Source organism: Rhinoraja longicauda, chromosome 6, assembly GCF_053455715.1.
Source record: "Rhinoraja longicauda isolate Sanriku21f chromosome 6, sRhiLon1.1, whole genome shotgun sequence".
NCBI classification, from domain to species: domain Eukaryota; kingdom Metazoa; phylum Chordata; class Chondrichthyes; order Rajiformes; family Arhynchobatidae; genus Rhinoraja; species Rhinoraja longicauda.
The window spans coordinates 11,287,404-11,305,333 of NC_135958.1; the positions used below are offsets into that span (position 1 = coordinate 11,287,404).

The 17,930-nt window shown below is 47.1% G+C and overlaps 1 protein-coding gene across 4 annotated transcripts in view; it reads left to right on the forward strand.

Moving 5' to 3' along the window:
* znf536 (zinc finger protein 536) overlaps window positions 1-17,930 on the forward strand; it is a 429,810-nt gene that overhangs the window by 349,749 nt on the left and 62,131 nt on the right. For all 4 annotated transcript variants that reach the window (XM_078400451.1, XM_078400450.1, XM_078400452.1 and 1 more), the window contains one exon: window positions 9,782-9,865. In XM_078400451.1, the coding sequence (XP_078256577.1) occupies window positions 9,782-9,865 (84 nt within the window). The remainder of the gene's footprint in view (window positions 1-9,781; window positions 9,866-17,930) is intronic.

Sequence of the window (17,930 nt, forward strand, 5' to 3'; positions counted from 1 at the left end):
ACCCGGGTTCCATCCTGACTACAGGTGCTGTCTGTACAGAGTTTGTACGTTCTCCCCATGACCTGCGTGGGTTTTCTCTGGGTGCTCCGGTTTCCTCCCACACTCCCAAGACGTACAGGTTTGTAGGTTAATTGGCTTCTGTAAAATTGTAAATTGTCCCTCGTGTGTGTCAGGCGGTGTATGTGTGCGAGGATCGCTATTCGGCGCGGACTCGGTGGGCTGCAAGGCCTGTTTCTGCTCTGTATCTCTAAACTAAACTAAACATGTTTCATGCAAGCAACTATGTGGGTCACTGGACATTTTATTAAGCAATTATACCACAAATGTTCACTGACATATAAGGGATCAAGTACAGCCACAGCCCTTGGTAAAGCGCTGAAAGAGGACACACTTGCAGCATCGACACAGAGTGCTGGGGTAACTCAGCGGGTCAGGCAGCATCTCTGGAGAGCATGGGTAGGTGACGTTTCACAGAGTGCTGGAGTAACTCAGCGGGTCAGGCAGCATCTCTGGAGAACATGGGTAGGTGACGTTTCACAGAGTGCTGGAGTAACTCAGCGGGTCAGGCAGCATCTCTGGAGAGCATGGGTAGGTGACGTTTCACAGAGTGCTGGGGTAACTCAGCGGGTCAGGCAGCATCTCTGGAGAGCATGGGTAGGTGACGTTTCACAGAGTGCTGGAGTAACTCAGCGGGCCAGGCAGCATCTCTGGAGAACATGGACAGGTGACGTTTCACAGAGTGCTGGGGTAACTCAGCGGGCCAGGCAGCATCTCTGGAGAGCATGGGTAGATGACATTTCGGGTTAGGGCCCTTCTTGCAGTGTAGACTCTGGGGCTGACATTTAGGTTCAGAGGAGACAGAGGGCCACCTGAGACACCTGTGGGGGAGACGTGGTGGGTGGGTTGCTTGTCACCTGCACTCCGATCTGCTGCAGATGAGTAGGTGCTCATCCCAGTGCTGCCACAGGAGGGTCTCGACCTGAAGGTGGGTCTCGACCCGAAACGTCTCCCATTCCTTCTCTCCAGAGATGCTACCTGTCCCGCTGAGTTACTCCAGCAGTTTGTGTCTATCTTCGGTCGCAGGAGGGGTTTGGGCCGACACCATGTCAGCTGGTGTGTTTGTTGCACGGCCCCATCCATACACGTGGATCAGATCACTGTAGGAGCTGGGATTACAGTGCTGCTCCCTACGGCGATGCAAGCTTGGTCCGTGACTGTCCCGGGCTCAGCACACCGACCGATAGTTCAGGAGCACTTTATTATCACACGTACCTCTCTATCCAGTGAAAGGCTGTGTTTTGCATTCAATGAAGTAGAGGCAGCCCGGTGGCGTAGCGGTAGAGTTGCTGCCTCACAGCGCCAGAGACCCGGGTTCGGCCCTGACCTCGGGTGCTGTCTGTACGGACTTTAAGTTACTCCGGCGTTTTGTGTCTATCTTTGCCACAATTTGGGGGCCACTTGAATGAATGAATGAATGAATAAGTTTATTGGCCAAGTATGTGCATATACAAGGAATGTGCCTTGGTGCTCCGCTCACAAATGACAACACAAACATACAGTTAACAATTAAGAATAAAGCATAAACACTTCAACTGTGTTTGAGTTGCAAGCTGGGAGAAAATGTAACCAAAAGGCTTTTAAAGAATATTACACCAAAATGTTTTATAATTATATTTAAGTAGTAAATGGGAACGAGAGTCTATTAAAACTGAACGAAGATTATAACGGATAATGAGGAAATTGCAGATTTGTTAAGTGAATTCTTTACATCCACTTTCCCAGCAGAGAGGAAAACAAAATGTCATGGGAACTTAAATGTATCAAGGGTTTACATTTGTGTTGGAAGGAACTGCAGATGCTGGTTTAAGACACAAAAAGCTGGAGTAACTCAATGGGTCGGACAGCATCTCTAGAGAATCGACCCGTCTTCAGACTGAGAGTCAGGGGAAAGGGAAACGAGAGACATGTACGGTGATGTAGAGAAAAATAGAATTAATGAATGTGCATAAAAGTAATGATGATAAAGGAAACAGGCCATTCTTAGCTGTGAGCCAGGTGAAAATGAGTTGTTGTTGTTGTTCGTCCTTCGGGTTCGAAGATGACCATGACTTCACTTTCAGTTGGAGGATTGGTGACTGTGGGTCCGGAAGTGACTGGTGAGGCCAATCCGGGCCCGGAAGGCACGCCCACACGTAGGACACAAGTGGATGGAAGTAGAGGTAGCCCGGGCCTTGCGTGCGGTGCGTTTCCTCTGGGCCTCTGCAGTGCGTCTGTTCTCTGCTGCACGGGCTCCTGTGGTGACCTTGCTGTAAACGAGTTACAGACAATGAGACTCAACAAGACGACTTTGAAGCTGGTACGAGTTGGGTGGGGGAGAGACAGAGAGAAGGAATGCAAAGTTACTTGAGTTAGAGAAATCAATATTCATACCGCTGGGTTAAAATTCTTAGACGTTTGGACAGGGTAGATGCAGGACAAATGTTCCCGATGTTGGGGGAGTCCAGAACCAGGGGTCACAGTTTACGAATAAGGGTAGGCCATTTAGGACTGAGATGAGGAAAACCTTTTTCACCCAGAGAGTTGTGAATCTGTGGAATTCTCTGCCTCAGAAGGCAGTGGAGGCCAATTCACTGGATGTTTTCAAGAGGGAGTTAGATTTAGCTCTTAGGGCTAACGGAATCAAGGGATTATGGGGAGAAAGCAGGAACGGGGTACTGATTGTGGATGATCAGCCATGATCATATTGAATGACGGTGCTGACTCGAAAGGCCAAATGGCCTACTCCTGCACCTATTTTATATGTTTCTATGGGTTGTAGGCTGCCCAAGCAAACTATCAGGGAATAGATTTGACAGGTTTGACATAAAATTTGTAAAAGTTTATGAGATGCACAATGGAGCTAAAGAGGGGGATCCCCATTGGTGCTGGTTTATTATTGTCACGTGTACCAAAATACAGTGACAAACTGTTTGCTTGCAATCATATCAGATAATACTATCCATGTACTTTCACACAGAGGGTGGTGGGTGTATGGAACAAGCTGCCAGAGGAGGTAGTTGAGTCAGGGACTATCCCAATATTTAAGAACCAGTTAGACAGGTACATGGATAGGACAGGTTTGGAAGGACATGGGCAGCACGGTGGCACAGCGGTAGAGTTGCTGCCTTACAGCGAATGCAGCGCCGGAGACTCAGGTTCGATCCTGACTACGGGCGCCGTCTGTACGGAGTTTATACGTTCTCCCCGTGACCTGCGTGGGTTTTCTCTTAGATCTTCGGTTTCCTCCCACACTCCAAAGACGTACAGGTATGTAGGTTAATTGACTGGGTAAATGTTTTAAAAAAATTGTCCCTAGTGTGTGTAGGATAGTGTTAATGTGCGGGGATCGCTGGGTGGCGCGGACTCGGTGGGCCGAAGGGCCTGTTTCCGCGCTGTATCTCTAAATCAAATCTCTAAAAAAAATCAAAATCAAATGCTGGCAGGTGGGACTAGTGTAGATGGGACATGTTGGCCGGTGTGGGCAAGTTGGGCCGAAGGGCCTGTTTCCACACTGTATCACTCTATGACTCTATGAGTGTAATTAAGCCACATACAAGCACAATAGGTAGAGCAAAGAAAGAAAAATACTGGAGTGCAGAATCTAGTTTTGAATATTGTAGCGTTGCAGAGAAAATGTCCAATGTCCGTACTGAGGTAGGTTGGAAGATCGGGACTGCACCTCTCAGTTCGATTAGCGTTAGGATTGCATGCCCTCTCAGTTCGATTAGTGTTAGGATTGCATGCCCTGTCCTCCTAAAACAGGGTCTGAAGAAGGGTCGTGACCTGAAACATTGCCTGTGCATTCCTTCCCCAGATGCTGCCTGATCCGCTGAGTTCCTCCAGCGTTTTACTCAGGTTGGTCTGTTGGTCCAGCTGAGATCTGTTAGTACACCCCCGCCCACATGGAGTATTGACTAATGTTCTGCAACATTTACACAACTGATGTCCACTTCCCCAACTGCGGACTGATCGTGCACTTTCCTCGATGTGTTGGGCGGATATTTCCTGGAAGCTGGGCTTGTTTGCAACGCTGATTGGAGATGAAAGGAATCAGCCATTAGCTGCTGTATTCTGAAACCATTTAATGGCAATCATTGTTGTTGGGCCGCTGTAGGATTAATGGAGTTGATTGAAACTGATTATTTTTCAAAGAATTATATTTGTGTGGATAATCGGTTGAGTCTAAAGTTAAAGAGATTACAGTCCTTCACCGGGTAATGAGTACCCACCTTGTGGAGATGACCACAGGCAAGTTAGTTTCTGTAATATTATTCACCTCACAAGTCCGACAAACATACATACTGTACGGTCCTTCTTTGAATGGCTGATCTACTTTCCCCTCTGTCTTGAAGATAGATACAGAGTGCTCAGGCAGCATCTGTGGAGAACATGGATAGGTGACGTTTCACAGAGTGCTGGAGTAACTCAGCAGTAACTCAGCAGGTCAGGCAGCATCTGTGGAGAACATGGATAGATGACGTTTCACAGAATGCTGGAGTAACTCAGCGGTTCATAGAAACATAGAAACATAAAAAATAGGTGCAGGAGAAGGCCAGTTGACCCTTCAAGTCATCACAGCCATTCAGGCAGGCAGCATCTATGGAGAACATGGATAGGTGACGTTTCACAGAGTGCTGGAGTAACTCAGCGGGTCAGGCAGCATCTCTGGAGAACATGGATATGTGACGTTTCAGGTCGGGGCCCTTAATTAACCTCTCTATGTCGTCCAGTGAAGTTGCTTGACCCACTGAATTACCCCAGAAGTTTGAGTTTGAGTTTGAGTGAGTATTATGTATTTTCTGTCCGACTGACACATAGGCGACACAGTGGCGCAGCGGTATAGTTGCTGCCTTACAGCGAATGCAGCTCCAGAGACACGGGTTTGCCCGATGGTCCTCAAACAGGGTTTAGACCGAATGACAATGAATGACGACCGATATCTTGCCAAGTCAGGATGGTGCAAGAGTTGGTTAGGAGCTGATTCGGGAGCTCCAACTGCAGGATCTTCGACCGCCCCGATGGCAGAAGCTTCGATCACCCCGACTGCAGATAGTTCAACTGCTCCAAGAATAAGGAGGAAAGAAGATAAGATGTTATTGCCTTCCATCACAGTGAGGAATGTGGGGGAGCCGCTGTGGTGGATGTTTATGTTGACTTTTATGCAGCTGTGTGTCTTGTTGCTTTTTTTGTTATGGCTGTATGGCAAATCAAATTCCTTGTATGTTTTTACATACTTGGCTAATAAATTAATTACAATACAAAAGTTTGATTTTCGTTTAGTTTGGAGAAACAGCGCGGAAACAGGCCCTTCGGCCCACCGAGTCCGCACAGACCAGCAATCCCCGCACAGTAACACGACCCTGCACACACTAGGGACAATTTTACAATTTTACCGAAGCTAATTAACCTACAAACCAACAAGTCTTTAGAGTGTGGGAGGAAACCGGAGCATCCGGAGAAATCCCACGCGGTCCCGGGGAGAAGGGACAAACTCTGTACAGACAGCGCCTGTAGTCAGGATCGAACCCGGGCCTCTGGAGCTGCAAGCACTGTAAGGCAGCAACTCTACCTCTGCACCACCGTGCCGCCCTGTTCTGTCTCTTCCTTCTAAAAGAAAAGCCTTCACCTTGTTGTAATTGTTTTTGTATCCGGCTTTATACATATACGTGGGGAAATAGGAAGACAAATAACCCATCCGCAATGGTTCTTTATTATGCTAATGTTAATTGCACTTACCTCAAAAAAAAAACTCAGCAACTTTTTGAAACTTGACAGATTTTCAGAAGATGTCTGCTTGTAACTTGAAACAAATCACAATTAGATAAGGCATTGTCAAAGCTTCACATTGTGATTGTGACAGCTCCGCTCCGCATTACAATAACAACGCAGCATTTTGTGCGGATTCTTTTGTCACCAGTTTATTCCGGAATATCAAAAATATTCTCCCGAATTTTGCCACATGCAAATCCTGTCATTTATATCAAAGTAAGTGTAAACTAATCATAACAATGGACGTGGAGGTGTAGTGAAGTTTCAGCATTGAAGAATCTGCTTTCACGCCCGGCATGGGAACTTGCCAAGATAGATCCCACTGGGAAACGTTCAAACTGCAGATGCCTCCTTGCCACTAGTTCATTAACAATCTCTTACTAAAATTAATAATGCATCATGAAAGAAACCTATACACTATTCATCCAATGCTTTTTAATCTTAAGATTGTCACCTTAAATACGAGCAGTCTCGCCACGGCAATATCCCGTTGCTCAGAGTTATAATGGTTGTATTTATATAGGATTTAAGGTAATACATGCTTGGATTTGTGCTCACAATGAGGCTGTGTAAGGCACTAAGAATGCATGTGGTTTGAGTGTCCATTCTAGATGCTTAGACAGGGACCCTGTGTAAACTACGTTGCCGACAGCCTAGCAGAAGAATGTGTAAGAAGGAACTGCAGATGCTGGATTAGATCGAAGGTAGACACAAAATGCTGGATTAACTCAGCGGGACAGGCAGCATCTCTGGAGAGAAGGAATGGGTGACGTTTCGAGTCGAGACCCTCCTTCAGACTTTGTCTGCTCTCTTAAGCTGATGTAGACATTTCCAGATTACTTCTTCAAACAAATGTAAATCTAGTTGGTGCACTGGCGATATCTAACGTCATTAAACATCGTCTCTGGTCATTATCACTGCACTGAAGGTGCCTGGTGTGCCCACATTTAGAGAGTGATCATTCATAACACACATCAGCAGTGGCATACAGTAGGTCCCTGGGCCATGGTCGCTGTGTGTGTTGCTAGTGATGGTTATGTAGGCCAAGACCAGGTCTGGTTTATCTTTTGCCACACTATGAGGGTGTAGTGCGTGAGTTCCTGATGCATAAAATGGCCCGGATCTCCCACTTAAATAGTTTCAGTCCAGTTCAGTTTATTGCCACGTGTACCAAGGTACAGTGAAAAGCTTTTGTGGCATCCTAGCCAGTTAGCGGAACGACCATATTTGATTACAATCGAGCCATCTACAGTGTGCAGGTACATGGTAAGGGAATAACGTTTAGTGCGAGGTAAAGCCAGCAAAGTCCGATCAAGGATAGTCCGAGGGTCACCAATGAGGTATATAGTAGTTCAGCACTGCTCTCCGGTTGTGGTAGGATGACTCAGTTGCCTGATAACAGCTGGGAAGAATAGCACTCCCAAGTCAGAACTGCGGATGTTATCTTCTTAACTGTGTGGCATTTAAGACGCTTATTATATAGGCACATGGATATCCAGGGCATTGAGGGATCTAAATCACATACAGGCAGAGATTAGTTAACTTGGCGTCATGTTCAGCACGGATATTCCAGTGCTGTTCTGTTCTATGTTCTCTCTTCTATGGATCTTCGCGGCCCACATGCAAAGGCTCAGTCAGTCACAGCTCGCTGCAAAGTTGTGCTTCATCAGTGGAGTCGCCATGTCCTATGGGAGAGTTGAAAACCACCACGTATTTCCCAGCAGGGCCGGGCACGGTGGCGCAGTGCTAGAGTTGCTGCCTTAAAGCGCTTGTAGAACCGGAGACCCGGGTTCGATCCCGACTACGGGTGCTGTCTGTACGGAGTTTGTACGTGACCTGCGTGGGTTTTCTCCGAGATCTTCGGTTACCTCCCGCACTCCCAAGACGTACAGGTATGTAGGTTCATTGGCTTGGTACAAATGTAAATTGTCCCTGGTGTGTGTGGGATAGTGTTAATGTGCGGGGATCGCTGGTCGGCGCGGACCTGATGGGCCGAAGGGTCTGTTTCTGCGCTGTATCTCTGCTAAAAAGATCCTAAAAGAAAGCAACTGAACCATCCTACCAAAACCAGAGAGCAGTTCTGAACTACTATCTACCTCCTCGGGGACCCTCGGACTGTCCTTGATTGGACTTTGCTGGCTTTAACTTGCACTAAACGTTATTCCCTTACCATATATCTGTACACTTTGAATGGGTCGATTGTGATCATGTATCGTCTTTCTGCTATCTGGTTAGTGTGCAACAAAAGCTTTTCACTGTACCTCGGTACACGTGACAATAAGCTAAACTCAAAAATGCATGGTGGTTCCTGTCAAAGTGTAAGTAACATCTAACTGCATTTGAAATAATAACAGAAACATTCACAAAAATCACACCAGTCAGATCGCGCAGTAAAGTGGAGTGAATCAGCGCAATTGTTAATTAAAAATGGTGTTTATGGTTTTGTTAAAGAAGAATTCTTTGTATTTTTGTATAATTCAAGATTAATTATAACCTTTTCAGTCGTAAACTTTTAATATTAAAACTTGACAACAACCGCTCTGTGTTGCCTGTGGCTAGTTAAGCCGGAAACCATGGCAACAGAATGCGCTCTGATAAATATATATCTGTTTGCCATTTATTAAAATTCATGCGTCGGCCTTAACGCTGAACAGTGGCAGCAGAGTCCGACGCTGGGCTTTTATTGTGGACCCAGTAACATCGCACTTTATAAAAACATACGTGGGATGTAACGGAGTGTGTGGGAAGGAACTGCAGGTGCTGGTTTACACTGAAGACAGACACAAAATGCTGGAGTAACTAGTTTTGAAACTTGACTAATTTCACTGCCCTCCTGATAAAATTTTGCTGATTGTCCACCTCGTTGTCACCTTCCCCTCAGCCAACAATGAACCATTCTACATTTCCTTGATCTTACTTTAATTCTCCTTCCCATTCCCAACACAGACCTTTCTGTCCTCGGTCTCCTCCATTGTCAGAGCGAGGCTAAATGCAAATTGGAGGAACAGCATCTCATATTTCGCTTGGGCAGCTTACAGCCCAGTGGTATGAATATTGATTTCTCTCACTTCAGGTAGCCCCGGCATTCCCTCTCTCTCCATCCCTCCCCCACCCAAGTCGCACCAGCTTCTCGTTTTCACCCTACAAACAGCTTACAATGGCCTGTTTCCTTTATCATCATTACTTTTTTGCATATCTTTCATTCATTGTTCTTTATCTCTCCACATCACCCTCTATATCCCTCATTTCCCTTATCCCTAACCAGTCTGAAGAAGGGTCTCGACCCGAAACATCACCCATTCCTTCTCTCCAGAGATGCTGCCTGTCCCGCTGAATTGCTCCAGCATTTTGTGTCATCTATCTTGGTGATATGTAACTACAGTTCCCCCCGTTTACACACTGTGTGGGAACAGTGTGTGTTAGTGAGGACCTTTGGCATTGCAGTGAAGTTCTCTTTTAGTTTCTTTCCTGAGCAGTCCCTTGGGATATTTCAGGCTGTGTTCCAGTCATTTGTGCCCAGAATTTGACCGGTACTATACTATTTATGGGTGGCACGGTGGCGCAGCAGGTAATGCAGCTGCCTCACAGCGCCACAGTCTCGGGATGCCAACCTGCCCTCGGGCACTGTCTGTGTGGAGTTTGCACGTTCTCCCCGTGACTACGTGGGCGTTTTCTCCGGGTGCTTCAGTTTCCTCCCACATCCCAAAGACGTGCGGGTTTGTGGGTTGATTGGCCCTCCTGTAAATTGTCCCTGGTGAGTAGGGATGAGAAACTGGGGGATAACTAGTGTGAACAGGTGATCGATGGTCAGCGTGGACTCAAAGACTTTTGCCAAAAGGGCTGTTTCCGTGAAGTATCTCTAAACTAAGCTTGATAAAGGGTTATGTTTAAAGCTTAAAACTTCTCTGAAGTTATACTTTCGTTTGCGATGATGCAATGTTGCTTACTCCTTGACTCTTTGTGACTTGTTTAGCTGCAAACTCGGACCACCACCTAGCATGTGTCGTGGAAGATGGGATCACAGCTCTGACTAATGCAAGGGATCAGAAAAATGCAGGTTAGTGAAACCAGTCTTGGGGCCATCTGATATGCCATGCTCTAATTAAATCACATGGCTGTTAAGAGCAGTTACCAACAGCTGTGCCTGAGTAATATTTTTACAAAATTAGCTGCCTGTTATATGTAAAACGATATGCTTTAAGTTCGGTTATTGCAAACAAGAAGCTAAGAAAATGGATCACATGCTGGAAATAGATCTGGTTTGAAATCCACACACAGAAAATGAATTTATAGGAGGAGAAATTGGTTGTTTTCTTACAGTGAAATATTTTCAATTCAGAGGGTCTAGAGTGACTAGAAATAGTTGTGGCTCTTGCTGGTTGCAGTGAAGATTTGTGTACAATAGTGGTTTGGCCGTGGAAGGACACCTTTCTGTGTGTGGACAGGCACCATTTTGCATAAATGCCACAATAACCTTTCAGTGAATTAAGATTGCTTTATTGTTGTGTGGAGCTGGTCAGAAACGTTGAGAGCACCCTCTGATGGACTGATGTGAGAACTGTTGCTACTTGCGAGTGAAAAATGAGAGAGAGCTGTACAATCTGCCATTGCATATACAGAATAAAGGGAATAACAACATTTAATGCAAAATAAAGTCCAGTAAATTCTGATTAAAGATGCACTGGCAATAAGACCTAATTACTTGCTGCACCATAACAGGCCCATAAATGTAACAATGCACAAAGAAATATATAATAATCAATAAGACGATACATTAATGATCAGTAATAATAGGTAACCAAACTATAATCGTGCAAAACCAAAGCAAACTGTACAACAAAAACAATGATCATAATAGATCATGACAGGTGAAGTAGGATTGAGGTTGGTTTTGTGCAGTGTTCAAGAGCCTGATAGTTGCTGGGAAGAAACTTCTCTAGAACCTGGAGGTCTGGGTTTTCATGCTCTTGCACCTTCTCAATGGTAGTAGAGGGGGGAGGTTGGGTCCTCGATGACATTAGCTGTCTTTTTGAGGCAGATATTAGATTTTCTTTCTGTAGATCCCTTCGATGGTGGGGAGGTCAGTACCTGTGATAGACCGGGCAGGTCTGGGCAGTGTCCACCACTCCCCGTAGATCCCTTTGATGGTGGGGAGGTCAGTACCTGTGATAGACCGGGCAGGTCTGGGCAGTGTCCACCACTCCCCGTAGATCCCTTTGATGGTGGGGAGGTCAGTACATGTGATGGGCCGGGCAGGTCTGGGCAGTGTCCACCACTCTCTGTAGATCTCTTTGATGGTGGGGAGGTCAGTACATGTGATGGGCCGGGCAGGTCTGGGCAGTGTCCACCACTCTCTGTAGCCTCCTTCATCACTGGGGATTCGAGTTGCCAGGCCAGGCTTTTCTGGTACCATTCAATCTGCTCTCCTTGGTGCACCTGTAGAGGTTTAAGAGAATATTCGTTGGCATACTGAATCTCCTCAATCTGCTGAGGTAGCGGAGGTGTTGAAGAGCATTCTTTACGATCGATCGCATCAATGCCCAGGACTAATTTGGCCCAGGACAAACGTTCATAGGTCAGCTTATTGTGGACAGACTTGTTTACAGACCAAATGCAACAGAGTCAGTGGAACAGGGAGAAGGGAAAACAGTTCTTACAGGAGGGAAAGTGTGAAGGAATACAGCCCAGATAGCTGTGGAAGTCTGTCAGCTATAATGACTGGAAACACATGAAGTCGCAGATGCTAGTTTACAAAAAGGCACAAAATGCTGGACTAACCCGAAATGTCACCTATCCATGTTCTGCTGAACCCGCTGAGTTGCTCCAGCACTGCATGTCTTTGGCTTTGAATCACTGTTTAGTTTAGTTTAGTTTAGAGATACAGCACGGAAACAGGCCCTTTGGCCCACCGAGCCCACGCCGACCAGCGATCCCCGCACATTAACACTATCCTACACACACTTTTACATTTACACCAAGCCAATTAACCTACAAACCTGTATGTCTTTGGAGTGTGGGAGGAAACCAAAGATCTCAGAGAAATCTGGTATGTGGTCACGGGGAGAACGTGCAAACTCCGTACAGACAGCACCTGTTGTCGGGATCGAACCCGGGTCTCTGGCGCTGCTAGCGCTGTGTGGCAGAAACTCTGCCGCTGTGCCACCATGGCCGCACTGTTTGTTGCTAATCTATCTCCAAGGAGAACCAGAAAGGAAAGTGTAGGGTTTGAAATGGGTGGTGATCTTGTCAAGCTCAACATTGGTGCAGGAAACAACTACAATGCAGTCATGAATGTAGTGCAAAGGGAGATTGAGGAGGGACGGGTGCCCAAAGTGGACAGTAATAGTACCTCTTGCATGCACTCAACAAAGATACAGGTGTGGAATGGGCCCATGTCAGTTCCCATGGCTACGTATCTGATCTTTGTTTATAGACTTTAGAGGAAACAGGCCCTTCGGCCCACCGAGTCCGTGCCGACCAGCGATCACTCCGTACACTAGCACTATCCTACACACAAGGGACGATTTTATAGATAACTAGACAAAGTGGACCCGTTGGGCCCAAACCTCTCCTGCATTGGTGCAGCACCCTCCCCTCTCCGCCCTCCCCTCTCTCCTCAACCCCCCCACTCCCCTCTCCCTTCTCCCCCACTCCCCCCTCCCTCCTCCCCTCCCCCTTCCCTCCTTTTAAACTTTAAAATGTGAATACTTAAAAAATATAACACCGATTTCAATAAAACTACTTGCATTATCACTCAAGTGACAATGGTGAGTAAGGTGGGCCTAAAATTGTTGCACTATCGTGTACCGTTTTGGCTGAAGTTCAGTCACAAACAAGATAACAAACGAGAGTTTTAGTATACAGATCAACCTACAAACCCGTATGTCTTTGGAGTGCGGGACGAAACCAGGAGCACCCGGACAAAACCCACGCCGGTCACGGGGAGAACATACAAACTCCGGACAGACAGCACCCGTAGTCAGAATCGAACCTGGGTCTCTGGCGCTGTGAGGCAGCAACTCTACCGCTGCGCCACCGTGCCGACCTGGTGAAAGAGCTGGGGTTGAGGGAGATATTCTTGGGCGTCAGCCAGCAGATTGAGGGCGATGGTGGAGAGGAAGGGTCTGGGCTTCAGGTACAGGGTGGAGGTGTACGCTACTGCTGATATTTATTGTCTTGAAATCAATGGAATGAATTACAGAGGCAGCGTGCAACACACTGACAGCATTTAACACCATGGGCACAGTGCCTGCCCATTCCCAATATAGATTCCTCATTACAATTATTATTCATTTCAAGAAGCAAGACAGCGCCTCTAATCAATATGTAGATAATTGCAGTCGTCTTCAGTATTTCAAGTGTGCTTGCCTGGGCTCCATTTTGTCTGAGAACACTCAAGGTAAACACATTCATAGAGTCATTCAGGATAACACTTCAACATTTCCTACACCCTAAATATTTACTCACCCCCCCCTCACCCTCACCCCTTTCCCAGCCCCCCATACCCCCAACCCCTCACCCCCCACCCCAGCCCCCATACCCCCAACTCCTCACCCCCAACAACCCCCCCAGCCCCATACCCCCAGCCCCCATACCTCCAACCCCTCACCCCCCACCCCAGCCCCCATACCCCCAACCCCTCACCCCCAACCCCTCACCCCCCACCCCAGCTCCCGTACCCCCAACCCCTCACCCCTCAACCCTCAGCCCCCATACCTCCAACCCCTCACCCCTCTCCCCCACCCCAGCCCCCATACCCCCAACCCCTCACCCCTCTCCCCCACCCCAGCCCCCATACCCCCAACCCCTCACCCCTCTCCCCCACCCCAGCCCCCGTACCCCCAACCCCTCACCCCTCAACCCTCAGCCCCCATACCCCCAACCCCTCACCCCCCACCCCAGCCCCCATACCCCCAACCCCTCACCCCTCTCCCCCACCCCAGCCCCCATACCTCCAACCCCTCACCCCCCACCCCATGATTGCAGCGTTTGTACCGATTTCAGTGCCACAGACCCAGGTTCGATCCCGACTACAGGTGCTGTCTGTACGGAGTTCTCCCCGTGACCTGCGATGGGTTACTCTGAGATCTTCGGTTTCCTCCCACACTCCAAAGACGTACAGGTTTGTCGGTAAATTGGCTTTGTATAATGAAAATTGTCCCTACTGTGTGTAGGGTAGTGTTAATGTGTGGGGATCGCTGGTCGGTGCGGACTCAGTGGGCCGAAGGGCCTGTTTCTGCACTGTATCTCTCAACTGAACTAAACTGAACTAAACTAAACTAAAGTCACCCAGGCCACTCTGACAGCACCTCCCAAAACAATGATGTCCACTCAGGAAGGACCAGGGATGCAGATGATTGGAAACCTGTCTTCTTGTGGAAACTGTGGAATATTTCTGGTTTCAGTTCAGTTTCGGCCCCCTCCTCAGTACTTAGTCCAGCACACTGATGCCACAGTGGTGAAGGAATGCTGGTTTAAACCCAAGATGGACACACAAAGCTGGAGCAACTCAGCGGGTCAGGCAGCATCTCTGGAGAACATGGATAGGTGACGTTTCACAGAGTGCTGGAGTAACTCAGTGGGTCAGGCAGCATCTCTAGAGAGAAGGAAGTTCTTCAGACTTCTGCAGCAGGCTGAAGAGGGTGTCGACCTGAACCGTCACCCGTTGCTTCTTTCCAGAGATGCTGCCTGTCCCGCTGAGTTACTCCAGCATACCGACGCTGCAGTAATGCTGGGATCCACACTCATACAGAACTCAAGAAGTCCCTAACTTCTTCTATCAACTTCCACCCTGTTCTCACCTTCACATGGTCCATCACTCACTCCACCCTGCGTTCATCTCCATCATAACTTCATAAGGTCATAAGTGATCAAGTCTACTCCGCCATTCAATCATGGCTGATCTATCTCTCCCTCCTAACCCCATTCTCCTGCCTTCTCCCCACAACCTGACACCCGTACTAATAAAGAATCTATCTATCTCTGCCTTAAATATATCCATTGAGTTGGCCTCCACAGCCTTCTGTGGCAAAGAATTCCACAGACTCACCACACTCTGACTAAAGAAAGTTCTCCCCTTCTCCTTCCTCAAGGAACGTCCTTTAATTCTGAGTCTCTGGTCCTAGACTCGTCCGCAAGTGGAAACATCCTCCACCATCCCTACTTGAAAGCATGATCATTGTAGATAAAGCCTGGACCCCCCCTGCCCCACACTACAACTCTGTCACTTCATCATCTACTCCCAAGGGCACGTGTGGGTGGGTAACATCTACCGGCCTTGCAAGCAATGGTCTACATCCCATCCCATCAACAATGGAAATCAAAGAACAGAAATGTATTTTATGCTTCAATCTGTGTGAATATAATTGTGTATTTATGATACTAAATTTCTATCGGATCGATACAAGTTTGTTGTCCATTACTGTAGATATCTACTCTCAGCCCAGTCTGACAGCATTGATTTCATGCATTGATGTATAATTTTGTTTGTTCTTCATTAATTTACCTGACCACCAATCGGAGGCCAGTTTCACTATCATCTGACTCTGGTTGCAGGTATAGATTTGTTTCTGATTTATCTTTGCTCTTCTAAAGTGACATTGACTGAGAATGATATTTTTTTTAGTTAATATATTAGATTGGGGCCTCGGAGGCTTCAGGCTGCTGTGGATGAAATAACCGTGTTTCGATGCTTAAAACCGTGAAGGTGACAAAACTGGTCTCTGTCACTGTTGGGTTTTTTGGGGAGAAATGATTGGTCAGGGACGTGACCTTCTGGGTGTGAAGGTTAATGTTCATTCTCGCAGAACCTTCATCAACGGCCTCATTCAGGGTGGCGCAGCGGTAGAGTTGCTGCCTCACACCGCCAGAGGCCCGGGTTTGATCTCGACTACGCGTGCTGTCTGTATGGAGTTTGCACGTTCTCCCCGTGACCTGCGTGGGTTTTCTCCAGGTGCTCCGGTTTCTTCTCACACTCCAAAGACGTGCGGGTTTGTAGATTAATTGGCTTGGTATAAATGTAAAATTATCCCTGGTGTGCGTAGGGTAGTGTTAGTGTGCGGGGATCGCTGGTAGGTGCGGGCCCGGTGGGACAAAGGGCCTGTTTCCGTGCTGTATCACCAAACTAAACCAAAACGTTTCCTCTGCTTTGCATAAGAATCCCAATTGCACGTAAACGACTGATGTGCTGGGTCGCCATGTAACCCAGATATAGCTCTTCGGTCTAACGGAATCAAGGGATATGGGGAGAAAGCAGGAACGGGGTAATGATTTTGGATGATCAGCCAAGATCATAGTGAATGGCGGTGCTGGCTCGAAGGGCCGAATGGCCTACTCCTGCACCTATTTTCTATGTTTCTATGTTTCTATGTTTCAGTCAGGACAGCTGAATTGTCACTAGTTACTGTCAGTGGTTATCAAGCACGGGCAATCTGCACACTTCCTTCTGTCTCAGCGCGCTTTATTAGGGAAAGGATCATTGTCACATCATCAATTTCATGACCGACAACAAGAACATAATGAAATCAAATGTGTGGTGGTCTCTTTGTACAAAATTACCAGATAAACTTGTGATGATGTAAGAAGGGTCATTTAGACTGCCCTTTCAGAAGTTCCAAAGCACATTAGAACTGATAAAAAAAGTATGAGAATTTATGCATCTTTTTCATGTGGTTCCAGTAAAACCACACATGCACACAACACACGCAACACACGCACATGTCACGCACACTACACACACACGCAACACACGCACGCAACACACGCCCACATCACGCTCACAACACACACACAACACACGCACACAACACACTCACACAACACACGCACATGTCACGCACACAACACACTCACACAACACACGCACACGTCATGCACACAACACACTCACACAAAACACGCACATGTCATGCACACAACACACTCACACAGCACACGCGCACAACACACTCACACAACACACACACATGTCATGCACAAAACACACTCAAACAACACACGCACACAACACACTCACACAACACACGCACACAACACACTCACACAACACACTCACACAACACACGCACATGTCATGCACACAACACATGCACACAACACACGCACACAACACACTCACACAATACACGCACACATCACGCACACAACACACTCACACAACACACGCAAACGTCACACACAGAACACACTCATGGAACACACGCACACAAAACATGCACACACTACATGCGCACACTACACACATAGACAGAGAAACATGGCATCAACATGTGAATCTTAATGTCATGAAACAGTGTCAATCTTGGACTTGCATAACGGGGTACAATAACTAATTCAATGTAACGTTCCACGGTGGCCCGTATTGTCAAACTGGTGACACAACACAAGCTTTCCCACTCCATTCCAAAGATCAGTTTCCCTGAAAGTGATGTTAAACAATTCACTACCTGCTGGTAAACAGTAAATGCTTTTATAATGTCAGGGTACATCAGTATTTATGAAAGGTGTTGATGCTTAGTCTATACCAATACCACAGTAATAGAACATAGAACGTAGAAGATAAAACGTAGAAGATGGAAGATAAAACAGTACAGCACAGGAAAGGCAGATGCGATAGTGGTGCTTAATCTGCTTTTCAGTTTAGTTCATGTTTTCAGTTCAGTTTAGATAAGTTTAGGTTTAGATAAGTGCATGGACATGCAGGGAATGGGGGGATATGGATTATGTGTGGGCAGATAAATAATGGTCTTGGATTTATGCTCTGCAAGGACATTGTGGGGCGAAGGGCCTGTTCTTGTGCTGCACTGTTCTATGCTCCATGTGTGAATATTCCATGAGGCTGAAAGTGTGGAGTGACCACAACTGCTGTCCAGTCATCAGTGCTGCCAACCAATGTCAAATTTACCACCTTAAGTTCTTGCCAATTCCACTACTTTCCATGGATTTCAGTGACAAAGGATGTAAGACAATGTAGCCGGTGGAGGCGTATACACCATTCACTACAGTCGTTTGTGTGTTTGGAGAAGTCCCAAGGTTGGTGTCAGTTCCACAATGTAAGGATCACAAACACGACAGCATAATCGCATTGATAGCTGCAGAGTTCGTGCCAATATTGGGAAGAGAGC